Source organism: Pararge aegeria, chromosome 13, assembly GCF_905163445.1.
Source record: "Pararge aegeria chromosome 13, ilParAegt1.1, whole genome shotgun sequence".
NCBI classification, from domain to species: Eukaryota; Metazoa; Arthropoda; class Insecta; order Lepidoptera; family Nymphalidae; genus Pararge; species Pararge aegeria.
This window is the reverse complement of record NC_053192.1, coordinates 12575219-12588390: the sequence shown is the minus strand read 5'-3', so window position 1 is coordinate 12588390 and position 13172 is coordinate 12575219. Positions and strand designations below refer to the sequence as shown.

The following is a 13172-nucleotide window of genomic DNA, read 5'->3' as shown; positions in this document are numbered from 1 at the left end:
AAGCACTACATAAAATTAAATGTTGAGGTAGAAACTCCATTTTTTTTATATAAAATGTTTTTATATATTTTTTGTCCAATTTTGAATGTTTAATGTCAATACTGTCAGTTTTGAATTTAGTTATTAGCCTTATTAAGAGTACTTGTATATAATTTAATATGTTTAGCACTAGTGTGTGAACTGTAAGTTGGGCCTGTGTTGCCTCAATCAAGATTATTATTATTTGTTTATTATAAGAATAATTAGGATTATTATTTTATTTCGGTTATTATTATTATTTCTTTCACTTCTATGATGCATGGCACAATATTGCTAAAATTATTTTGAAGCCAGTGGCTGGTAGAGCGCAAAAAAGCGTAATACGATATTGAAAGCACTTCACGTGAAAATTGCTTTCTCGGAAAATAAAAAATATGCAGTGTATAAAACCATTTCAACCTGACGTGATGTAAATTTTGATAGACAGAAAGACGATAGAACAAAACGTCGGAACCAGCATTATAAAAATGTACAAGACAGCCCTACTTTTTTATTTTTTAGGTGATTTATTATTTGTTTGATGGCCATCTGCCGGTCTTCTTTTTTATATCGGTTTAACCAATGAAGGTAAACACTTAGATGAACTTGGAAATGATTGTCTTTCTTGTGATTAGGGATTCAGCCTTCCTTGCGGGGGGGACCGCAATATATACTGTGATATCTTATATCTTTAAACGAGCAATTCTTGTATATATAGTATATATTCGTATATATCTCGAAATTGGCTCCAACGATTTTCATGAAATTTGGTTTCGGGAGCGATAATTCGATCTAGCTAGGATTCATTTATATTGGAATCTCGGGCAAAAACATATGCATAAAATATCGTTTTTGGGAGATACTGATGCGTGCGATGCGTGAATGGTAAACGTTACGCCAAACGACGGAAGTGTGTAGTAAGTATATTAGAATTGTCGGAACTGTTGTTTCTTTAAAGTTCTATACATCAGTCCGCGACAACATACGAATATTTATTTAAGTCGGCTCATTCGCGGATAAAGTCGCGCGGGTCCGCTAGTATTATAATTAAAGCTCAGAAATCAGTTTCATGGGTATATGCTCTAAAACTATATCTCCTTAAAGGTAATAAGCTGAGTATATCAATAAATTATGTTTTTACCATATGCCAATATAAGTTAGAAGGTAAAAAAAAAAATTTGGTCAGCACGATTTAAACATTGTATTAGAAATATGAAGATGATTGCATAGTCCCTGCAGAGTGCGATTGGAGTGCTTTGACCGACATCTAAAATTGGCCTCGACATTAACGAGCTGTCTCGGCCTCTGAGGATCACGTTTTCTCGCCACGTTACGGGTATTTTACCGCATCTATATATATAAACGTGAATAATGTTTTCTTATTTCAGGTTAAAGAATCATTTATTTCTCTTAAAAAATAATTTACATATTCACTTACAGATAAATCATATTGAACTTATATTATTTAATTAGCAATCATATTAAACTTATTATTAAGGTATACATATAAATTATTAAAGATCATACAGATTAATCCTATTTCGGGGAAAAAGTTCTGATTTTTTTTTTCTGTTTATAGTATTTTGATCCGTCCCTGAAAATATATTCTGAAAAAGGAGTTGCAAGTATAATCTGGAAAATATTAAATATGGTCGAATTAAGGTTTTGCAAAAACGTCAATATCCTATAACAGTACACTGCTGGACTAAAGGTCTCTTCCAACGGGACAGTTTGTCCAGTAAATCCATAATATTCTCTGATTCACCCGCGGGCAGAGGCGGGGTGGTTGTGACAACTGTATTCTGATCTGCCATCACGACACGGAGAAAACGTTACCTATATTTAATATCTTTCTTTCAAAACAATCGAAATCGGGATCGGTTGCTATCTTCACCTCAAACCTAATAAGAACCTAGATACTTAAACAATCATTTAATGATCATTAGAGTCTTTGTTTAAGACTGAAGTGAACACGTCAACGCGTACGTATTTTAGCACACCGACAAATTACGAACAACCCTACTCAATGTCAAAACTTCCGTTATTTAAATAAACCTAAAGCAGAAACTTTTGATCCCTCAATATAAGTATTATATGCGATTGATATAACTTTAAACTAATGCTACGAGAGTTTTAAATTCACCGGTCTTGGTAAACCCATTACAAACTTAGCTTATGTCAATCTTGAAACTCACTATTTCACACATTAATTTAATGGAAGCTCACATTTTGTACTAAAATCTAGTCCTACTAATATTATAAATGTTAAACTGTGGATGCTTGTTACTAGATCACGCAAAAACGGCTGAACAGATTTGGATGAACTATGGCAAGCATGCAGCCTTTGTCATGGATAAGATCATAGGCTATCTTTTATCCCGATTCCTTAAGTATTTCCCGAGGGAAAATTGAAAATTGTTAACGATCCAAGCTTTGGAACCAATTCAAAAGTCCACGAAAAAGTCGCGGGCAGAAGGTAGAAGGTCATATTTTTTTAATAATAAATAAATAAATATACTACGACAATACACACATCGCAATCTAGCCCCAAAGTAAGCGTAGCTTGTGTTATGGGTACTAGCTGTTGAATATTTTATAATGAATATAATACACATACATTTTTTTATTTACCCAAATAAACTATTTTTATTTTTTATAAATACTTATAATATACAGATAAGCATCCAGACACTGAAAAACAATCAAGTTCATCACACAAACATTTTCCAGTTGTGGGAATCGAACCCACGGCCTAGGACTCAGAAAGCAGGGTCGCTGCCCACTGCGCCAGTCGGCCGTCTATTAATAATGTCATAAATATTAGGACTTTCGAGTAAGCATAAAAACTTTGCTCTTATTCTATTACTAACTAGCTGCTCCTCGCGGTGCTACCCGCGGAGAAGAATTCGTTTGTTTGCTTTGTAAGGACGAAGATATTTAGTGCAAAAATAAGAATGTTCGTGTATCAAAAGTATCCTATCCGTGCTTTTAACTATGCCAAAAATCAAGTCTATCGGTTGCGGTTTAAATGGATTGTCAATGAAGGACAAACAAACATACTTTCATATTTATAATATTAGTATGGATTTATTTTGGGTTATAAAACTAGACAAAAGGAATCTGAAAATTTCTCGCGTGACCCGGTCATTAATTTCACACAACTGTAATTTTTGTTTGCCCCCATAACTACGTAAAGTTTTGCCTAAGATTTGTGTCGTTTCATTTGCAACTACCCGCCGCAGTGAAATTCTTCAGCCATAAATTGTTGCATGCAAATTCACAAAGCCAGTGAGTTTTTATAACAACGCAACGCTTATAGTAACTAACAATATTATGAACGTGTTATAGATGGTTGCGTAGCCTAGTTCGACTGACGATTGCAGGAGCTCCGTGTTTAGTCTTTACCTTTTTTGTCTTAGTGGAAAAGCCAAGACACAGGGGTAGCCTTGGGCTAGTAGGAACCAGAACTAAAACCAGCACGGTATATCCTAGTTCTTGCTAGGCTAGACGCTAGTACATTTCTCGGACCAACAATTCGGCAACCAGTCAAACTAGCTCTCCGAGGCATGGGGGTAGACTACACCCTAACTCTAGTTCCCCATAATGCCTGACAAAATTTGACCCGGGATTCTCACTTATTCGTAGGCCGTAACCTAAAACGCGAGATTATTAAATTAGCGATTCTTGAACAAAACCGATTCAGCTTAGCTTTGCGTTAAATTTATCGCACACTTCGCTCGTCTAGATTAAAGATTTACATATTTCATTATTCATTACCCTGTTTTAGAACCGTTCACGTGAAAATTGGGATAGCCGCACGAATGGCTGTGATCACAAATTAGCGTCGAATTAGTAACTAAAATGGGATGTAATTTCTATTAGTATTTTAAATGCCAAACCGTGTTTATTGGTTTATCCTTCTTTTACGCAGCAATAGAGCAAATGATAACGTGAGTTTTACATATAGAACGTCTATGGGCTCACCCATAGACTTTCTCATTATTATTTCGATAAGGGTATGAGATAAATTTAAAGCATGATGTCTTATATGTAATATATATTATATACCTTATGATTTTATGAAAATTAAGCTTAATTTGCTATAGTCCGCGAGTCCACGAGTTTCGCTCCAAAACTGGAGCATCCTCAGGAGATGTTTACTTTACAATGAATTAACAATTACATGATGTTGCGGTTTCGGAACGAAAATTGCCGAAGGTCAGTTTGGTATGGAGTATAAGGATTGAAGATATTATAAATTACACCATACAGATTCTCCTGCTTTTCGCGGACTATAGCGCATTTAGCTTAGTTTTCATAATATATCATGGATTTCCACAAAGTAACGCCTGCTTCTATTCAATGTTATATATACCTTCAAAGCAAGAGTGAATAGGCTTGTCTAATGTTTAAAGTGGTTAAAAGAATTTTCATAGATGATGATCTTAAGGTACCTTATGCCTAATAATAATGCAATAGCTTTGTTAATTTAGTGGTAAGAATAAAGGATCCTGAGTTCCTGGATTCGAGTCCTGAGCCAGGCAAATAATTGAAAGGTATTGATTTTTTTCTGTCTTGAAATTTTCAGTAAAAGTCCGAAACTAGCATGTGAAAATAATCATTGCAGGCCGCCAACCCGCATTAGAGCAGCATAGTGGATCAGTGCTCTAAGTGAATTTCCTAATGAAGGAGGCCTGCGTCCAGCAGTTATATATTATTAGGTTGAGGATATCTGTTACATAAGACAGAATTATTTATATCCCAAAATTGTTGAAAAGCGACCTTTAATTGAAGTGGAAATTTACACGTATTCTTCATATGACGACCTTTGCATTAGTGGAGAAGTAGAATTTTGGAATGCAGTTCATAATAACTAACAGTTTTCTTCATTTTGTTGCCCTTATTCCACGTTATGTGGGGTCTGCATAACATGTTTTTTTAATCTTGAAGAATGGCATGATGGAATGGAATAGAGCGCAAATCTGTATGTAAACCAGCTAAGCTGTATAAACTCATGTAGGTTTATACCATCAGCTTCTTCTAAATTAAATTTAACTTTGATTACTCACAGAGCTACCAACTGAGATATGACCTTGAATTTTGGTAAAATAATATCAATGCCAAAAGTAAAAAAAAAAATTACTAGACTTAATAGAAACTATTAAGAATTAGAATCAATATTCGCCCTTGAGAGTATTTTAAGGGCGTTATGTCATAAACATTTGGTCACTGCCAGTCTGTGTACCGGTCTATATGTCCTAATGTCCCGGTCGCATGTCCTCAACAGCCTTTGTACCTTGTGTGCGACACGCGAAACAAAAGCGAAATTATGGGATTGTGGGATTACACGAATACACGACGAACAGCCGGTACGTTGGCGTATGTCGACACAGCTGTGACAATGACAAGCCTTAAACAATTACAGGGAAATTACCCACAGTAAGTGGCCATTAAATATTTCACAAAATTATACGTTTACCGACAGGTGTCTATGGAGCGTTTGGACTTTGAAAAATATCACAAGCTTGAAATATTTATCGAGTTTTTTTGCGTCGTTCGCACAGCGTGTAAATGTATTCCTGGATTTACGATTGTAAGCCAAGAAATTTTCTGTACAATTATAGCCCATATTAAGCAAATTGGCAATGTCTAGCTACACGCCTTAGAAAGCTTAAAACTTTGAACTATTCATCCCGATAACTATTTAGTTACATGTGATAATAGTCGCCAACAAATTCACAAGTGTAACAGAATGCGGAACTCCTTAGTCTACAGAGGAGGCCTATACCCAGCCGTAAAGTATTAAAATAATTAAAAGAACGTGTAATCGTATTACGAAATACTGTTGAGGGGTGCATAAGTATACTTCATAATGAATCGCGCCATTAAAATATTAAATCAAAAGAAGCATGTTTATATTCCAATACAAACTAATTCAAAACATTCTAAGTTTTTACTTATGACAACCCTAATGAAGACAAAAGACTGACACGCGCATACTACCTACGCTACGACACGCGTACCTAATAAAGTGATAGGAGTCAATTCATTTTAAACTTGCATGAGAAGTTAGGGCTGTATCTGATTTCATTCAGTAAAAACTATGGCAATAGTGCTCAAAAACGCGTGCGTTTCGGAACAGATAAGCCTAAGACAGTTAATAATGTAACTCCTAATGTAAAGCATGTGTAGTAATATTTCGGTTTTCATTTGTATAATGTAATTAATGATATAAAATGCTCATCGGTAGCATAAGCCCTAGGTCTAACGAAAAAAATGCTTGACATTTTCTCTTGGACTTATCTAAATAGCCCTATACTAAACCCTAAAATATTTGTTTTTCAATTTCCGCTTTTAACGGGATATTAAAGATTTATGATTACCGTTATAATTTATTTTTACTATGTGAGAATATGTCATTTTATTTAAAGGTTTGGAGCATGATATATAGGAGAGGATTATTGTTATTGATATTAGGCAACTGCTTATACTGTTATAACACAACTTGAATACCAAAACCATGTGGAGGTATATTCATTACTATAGGGGTTCGTTTATAATTAACGTGTTTGTCTAGGCGTGGAAGTTACATTAAATGTTAAGAGATATTAAATATCATTCGTAACAATTGACATATACTATAGCATTAGATTAATATTCATGGTATGTGTAGGCATTGTGTAAAATGTAAAAGGTATTATAGTTGAAATATTTTTAATATTTTATTTATTTGTATTTTTTTATTGTAATTACAATTAATTTTAATTTATTAAAATAGGTAGCGTCATATTCTGTACTAGGGTTGCATAGTGCTACACGCCCTGCCAGTCATAAAAGCATTTATACCTGGCAGGGTATGTAGCACAAAGCTGAGCTGAAGTCTTTTACTTAACACATGACAAGCGTAATCCTGGCGCTACTGCTGTTAATGTATTAAAAGCGTCTGGCAGCATTAACTGTTACTACCTAATGAGCATGTTAGTTGTTGTAAATTTGAATGTGTGGCATAATATATTAATAAAGATATTTTTCTCTTTTTCTCTCTTTATAAAGCGACTTACCCAGCGTGCGGAAGACAATAGGCCTGCTCCTATACTTGTGGCCACCCCACAAAGCGGCGACCGTCACTTGATACTGCGTATCGGCTTCTAGCCCGCTGAGGATCACTGCATCCGAGTTACCAGCCACCTCCAACACCACTCTGTAACTAACGTACCATGAGTCAATTTCGTTGTTTTCTAATAACAAGCTGAAGATGGAAGGGGAAAGAAGAAGAAATCGAAACTTTAAGAAACCAGCCAGCCAGTAGTTCTAATATTCTATTTAGTCTAGTAAAAAACTACAAATTCATTCTCTCAATGCCTGAAATGGCGGATTTGATATATCATAGAATATGCAGGAGGACCACTGTGGAGGGAATCAGAACGTCAAAAAAATATGTGGTATATGGTTAATCATTGTCACGCACTGTAGGATAACAAATTTTACTCATATTATAAACTGTATACATGGCTATACTGGCTTAATGGGTTCACGAGCGGCGGTCTTTGATCCTCAGGCAGACATTAACTGTGACGTCACTATTATGCACAGTGAGCTGATTGCTGTACGAAAGGGACTGTGAGTCCCTTTCGTACAGCAATCAGCATCAGTCAGCGAGAGAATATAATATATCGTGTGTGGGTGATAAGTTTATAAATATATCCGATTCAAAGAGTGTACTAGCTCTGCATTTAGCTCGGCCGACCTCAAACTGGCTGGATATCGGATAGCCTATGAAATTCTAGATTCAATTTGTAAAATTAAAAATCCCTCTCATATAGAACTAATGGGCAACGATGAAGCTGACTCAGCAGCTAAGCAGACGATGAGCAATGGAATTCCTTATAATTGCAAACCATTATTAATGAAATTCTATGTATATATATATATATATATATAAATATTGTCTACATAAAATTATAAAGACAGGTTATTATTTTTTACCTCACCCCACGTTAATGTATATAATATACATTAACATGGGGCCGGGTAAAACATAATAACTTTCATCTTAATCTATAAAAGCTTTATCTCCCGAAGAAAAAGCTTTTATAGATAAGGATGAACAATATACATCAAAATACTGTCAAATTAAAAGACTTCCAGAAAGTTGAATAACCCAAACAGAATAATAAAACTTTTTAATTTTATAAATTCTCTTGTCTGAAAATATCCGAGCCACAGTGGCAGTCTCGACCATAATCCTCTCCTTTTGAGTTAAAAGCGAGCAAAGCCGTTCTTATTCAAACCGTTCCTTTAACAAAACGACCGGGTCATTTGTGAGGCGCCCAGATGAATATTTCACTCTCACATCATAACTGGATATTGCTAGCACAGTTTAGCAACCATACCGCTGGGCAGTTTTTATCTGCTGACCATCAGTGAAGACCATGAGTAAATTCAGTCGTCGCCAATTAATAAATACATATACATATATATAAATATATACATATATACACTACGACAATACACACACCGCCATCTAGCGTAGCTTGTGTTATGGGTACTGAGATGACTGATAAATATTTTTAAGAATAATATACATAAATACTTATAATATATATATAAACACCCAGACACTGAAAAACATTCATGCTCTTCACATAAACATTTTCCAGTTTTGGGAATCGAACCCACGGCCAAGGACTCAGAAAGCAGGGTCGCTGCCTACTGCGCCAGTCGGCCGTCAATAAAGATAATCTATATGATAATACGTCAATAAAAATTTGTAAACCCTTTGTATGAAATTTATGGATGGAGGAGTTTGAAATTTCCCACACTTGTAGATTATACAACGTTTAAAAGAATAACGAAATAATATTGAAGGTTGCATAAGTATATTAAGTGTACCAACGAATTAAAAAAAAATCTTAGTGTTTACTTATAGCAACCCTATTGGAGATAAAAGACCGCACGCATTTTGTATTTACGCTACGCGACGCGTACCAAATAAAGTGAAACATGATTTAAATTTTGCATGTGAGGTTAGGCTGTATCTGATTTTTTTCAGTTATAACTATGGCAGTGTTTTACTCAAAATCTATTAGGTTTCGGTTTCACAGATATATCAGAAGAAGAAGAACCTTTGACAAAATAACCTTACTAATGTTCAAACTTACAAATTAAATCATTGATTTCAAATGATAATTGTGTTATAGTTATTTCAAAAAGTGCGTATTACACAATTAAACTTAATTATTATTTAATTAATAAATAGTTTTCAAGAAACAATTAATATTATATTATATTCACAACCAATGTTTATTCATTGAGTTTGTGGGTAGCCCTATCCCTTCTAATATTATAAATGTCAATGTAAGTTCGTTTGTTACGCTTTCACGCAAAAACTATTAAACTGATCCTTATGAAACTTGGTACACATATTCTTGGAAGTGTTAGAAGTAATATAGGATACTTTTTATCCTGGCATTAAGCTCGGTTCCTTTGGGAGAGGGGATTAAAATGAAAATAATTTAATAATAGATTTAAATAATTATTTTTGTACTATAGAGGTTATAATATGTGTTTAATTTTGCCCAAACTTTGTGTAGATCTGATGAATGTGGTTGGAGATAGGGGACAGAACTCCTCAGCGGACAATAGCAAACCCTTCATTTAAGACTGAGCGATACTGAATTCTTTAATATTTTTTTAAGAACTACAACTAAATTGAATGCCACATCAAAAAACAAAATCAAACGCAGACAAAGTCGCGGGCGACAGTTAGTTTTTATATAAATACGGGAGCATTTTCGATACACTTCCATCTTGTATGTGACTCTAGACGATGCACAGATACCTCACGGTGTCTTATCACTTAGCCGTAATCACTTGATTTAAAATAATTATTATAGTCGAAATTTCGACCAGTGGGCGACCACTAATTATTCATTATCTTTATCATATCAGAGCAAGACTCTTTAGTCATGCGTCATAACATACTAGGCTCTGACTCTCTTTGTACTTATTATCCCAATTTGTGATAGAGAAATTCATGTCACTTAATAAAACAAGCACGTAGTTCAGGATTCAATACCAAAGGGCATCAGGGCTGACGACGTTGTTCAAACATAATATGCTATCGTGAATTTTTGTTCAGCTTTTAATGTATATTTTTTTCTCATGGTCTTTCGTCACTAACTGTGATTATAACGAACAAATATAATAAAGAACCAAAGTTTGGGATTTTCAAAATATGAAGCGGTAATGTTCTTTATTAGCGTTCCTACATATTTTATTTATTTAAATTTATATATAAACTTTACCAACTACGTCGCCTAAACATCGCATTACGTAAAAGAATTCTACATTGTTACGTATGGCCAATACTTCTTTATGGATGCGAATCCTGGACCATAAAAGAGGATCTCAGGAAATGTCTAGAAGCATTCGAGATGTAGGCCTATCGACTCATGCTAAAAATCAACTGGACTCATAAAGTTACCAATGAGTTGGTTGTCATCGCGAACTTTGGAAGAACATCAAAAAGAAAAAGTTTCTTATCTAAAGCATGTGATTAGGCATGACAGATTCAGGCTACTGGAACTGATAATGATGGGCTAAATTCCTGGAAAGAGCCGCATCGGTCGCAAGAGGAAGTCTTGGTTGCGCAACATTAGAGATCCTGCTGTTTAGCCTCGCGAGAGAATTGGCGAAGTATCAAAAACTGTCGGCCAACCTTCACTAGTTGGAGTGGCACCTTATGAAGAAGAAGATAAACTACTACCTTAGTAGAGCTCTTTATGCTCTTCTAGTAAAGTAAACCCTTTTCAGTAGCATTGCTTTGTTCCGGTTTAAAGGACGGTGTAATTACAAGAAAGCAAGTTTAACACCTACGCTTAAGGTTGATGGACACAGGGCGGAACTCTTCATGACGTCTTCCTTGAATGCCCTGCGAGTGTTGCTCTATTTATAAGCGATCATTTTCCACTCCCCATCAGGTGGGTCAACTGCTTCGCCCGTCAATCCCACTAATATTATAAATGCAAAAGTTTGAATAGAGGGGTGGTCTGATGTTTGTTACTCTTCCACGCAAAAACTACTGAACTAATTTAACCTGAATTTTGGAATGGAGATAGATTATACGCTGGATTAACATATAGCTGTTTATCCTGGAAAACTATTGGCACGGTTCCCGCAGGATTCATGAAAAACCAAGAAACTGCGTACGAAGCCGCGAGCAACAGCTGGTTATTTTTATTAAAAAAAATACATTCCGAAAGTCAAACTGTTGGCAAAACTCGAAAAGTAGAAGATGGATAGACTTAAAATTTTGCAAAACATACATATTTTAAGCGTGTTTAAATGTTAGACTGAGCTACAGTGAAGCGTGGCTGAATTCAGCTAGTTATTTATAAACCTTAATTAACATTATTAATTACTTTTGTACAGGTTTTTCTAAGAAACTAATCAATCATTTTTATCGCACGACTCAGTAACATGCATGAAGGCGTGCAGTTATATTTGTACCAGGGTATAAGAGATTTATACTGTAATTCGCTAAAGCTTGTATTCGATTAAGCCCGCAAATAGACTGTATTGATTTATAAACTCGCATACAATGAATAATCATGTTTATTGACCGAACCCGCTTAGCATAATGACGTCAGCTGTTACTGAGTTTATGAATCGTGGCAAGGGATATATTCATGGTGTTTGTGATAGTTTGGGCTAACCAAACTATCCTCAAATTTTCAAGTTTATGCCATAAACTACGGCAAGTCTTCAACGAGTTCGTCCTATACGTGTCATGGCGCATTGAGCGGACAAGTAGGTCTCATCCAACAACTCGAGGTAATAAAATAAAGCAATTGGGTAATTCATGTCAAAAATAGCCGAGAGGATATGCAATTAAAAAGCAAATCGACAGCCGGGTAGCGCAGTGAGCTGCGACCCTGCTTTCTTCGTCCAAGGCCGTGGGTTCGATTCCTAAAACTGGGAAAATGTTTCTGTGATGAACATGAATGTTTTTCAGTGTCTGGGTGTTTATCAGTACGAAAATCTCCAGTACGAGTTATAAATACTTAAGGGTAGGCTTTATATAACTCTTACAATGCCTATTCTTAAGTTTTTTATAACTTGTACTTGCACTGGAGATTTTCTTCATTTTATATCATCTGCATACCCTGTGCATACCTCTATGCACGCCACTGCTCTCATCTGGTATGTTATTACAATCCTATACTCATCAAAGATAGTAAGATCTGCTATAAAGGATCTTAACTACATGGATGAACATCAAGGATTTAATGCTACTATTTGTATTCTATTGTATGAACCTCATTAACTTGAGGTCGTAAAATAAAGTTATTACCCTGAATTTTGCAACATGCAATCTGGTATTGCATGCTGCAATTTCATTAGGTTATATGTTCAAAATGAATCCTTTAAAAAGTTTCTAAATAAATAAGAACAAGGTTTGCTTATTACAAGAATGCTTCAACCAAAAACAAAATATAGCAGGCCTCTTTACTATGAAATCTCACAGAACGAATGAAATATAGTGAAGGTTTCACCAATCACTTTAATGAAATATTATGGCTATTGAAAACGGAGGTCATACCCATGTTAACTGTCTATTTATAATCGGTAAATCTATTGAAAGTACCGATTGAATATTGAAAATTGTTGGTGTAGCTGCTAAACTTTTACTATACATGTCACAAAATTACTCTTTACATTTTACGGAGAGTCTTGTAAAGAAGTAAAATTCCATCGGACCTTCTGGCAAATAAACATATCTATCAAGACCTGAGACAATCTTGATCTTAATGAGCTTTAACAGAACGATCATAACATCCGCTGTAAATTGCAAAGAGTCGGGTTAAAGAGAGTTGGGTTGGTTTGACTACCCTGGTGGCTACATTAATTTGAGTTTTCCAAATTTTTTCAAGATATAATGTAGTTTCAGATATAAATAAAGCTATTTGGTATATCTCTTCTCTTACTCCTATTTCCTTAAAATACCTTTTTAATGTCATACTTAACAATACTTATTAATGTGCCGGAATAAATGTTGGTTTTTCGTAAGTTTAAAGTGTATTAAAATCGGACAGATAACAAAATATTATATTGTTAGGTATTAATAGTTTTAGTTACCACATTTCTTTAAG

The 13172-nt window shown here is 34.8% G+C and overlaps 1 protein-coding gene across 4 annotated transcripts in view; it reads right to left on the bottom strand.

The window, feature by feature from the left end:
• The window catches only part of LOC120628730 (fibronectin type III domain-containing protein 5), a 167695-nt gene that overhangs the window by 61499 nt on the left and 93024 nt on the right, over positions 1-13172 (bottom strand). For 2 of the 4 annotated variants that reach the window (XM_039897315.1, XM_039897317.1), the window contains exon 4: positions 7080-7225. In XM_039897315.1, coding sequence (XP_039753249.1) covers positions 7080-7225 — 146 coding nt within the window. The remainder of the gene's footprint in view (positions 1-7079; positions 7226-13172) is intronic. The other 2 variants (XM_039897316.1, XM_039897318.1) reach the window with 1 other exon arrangement.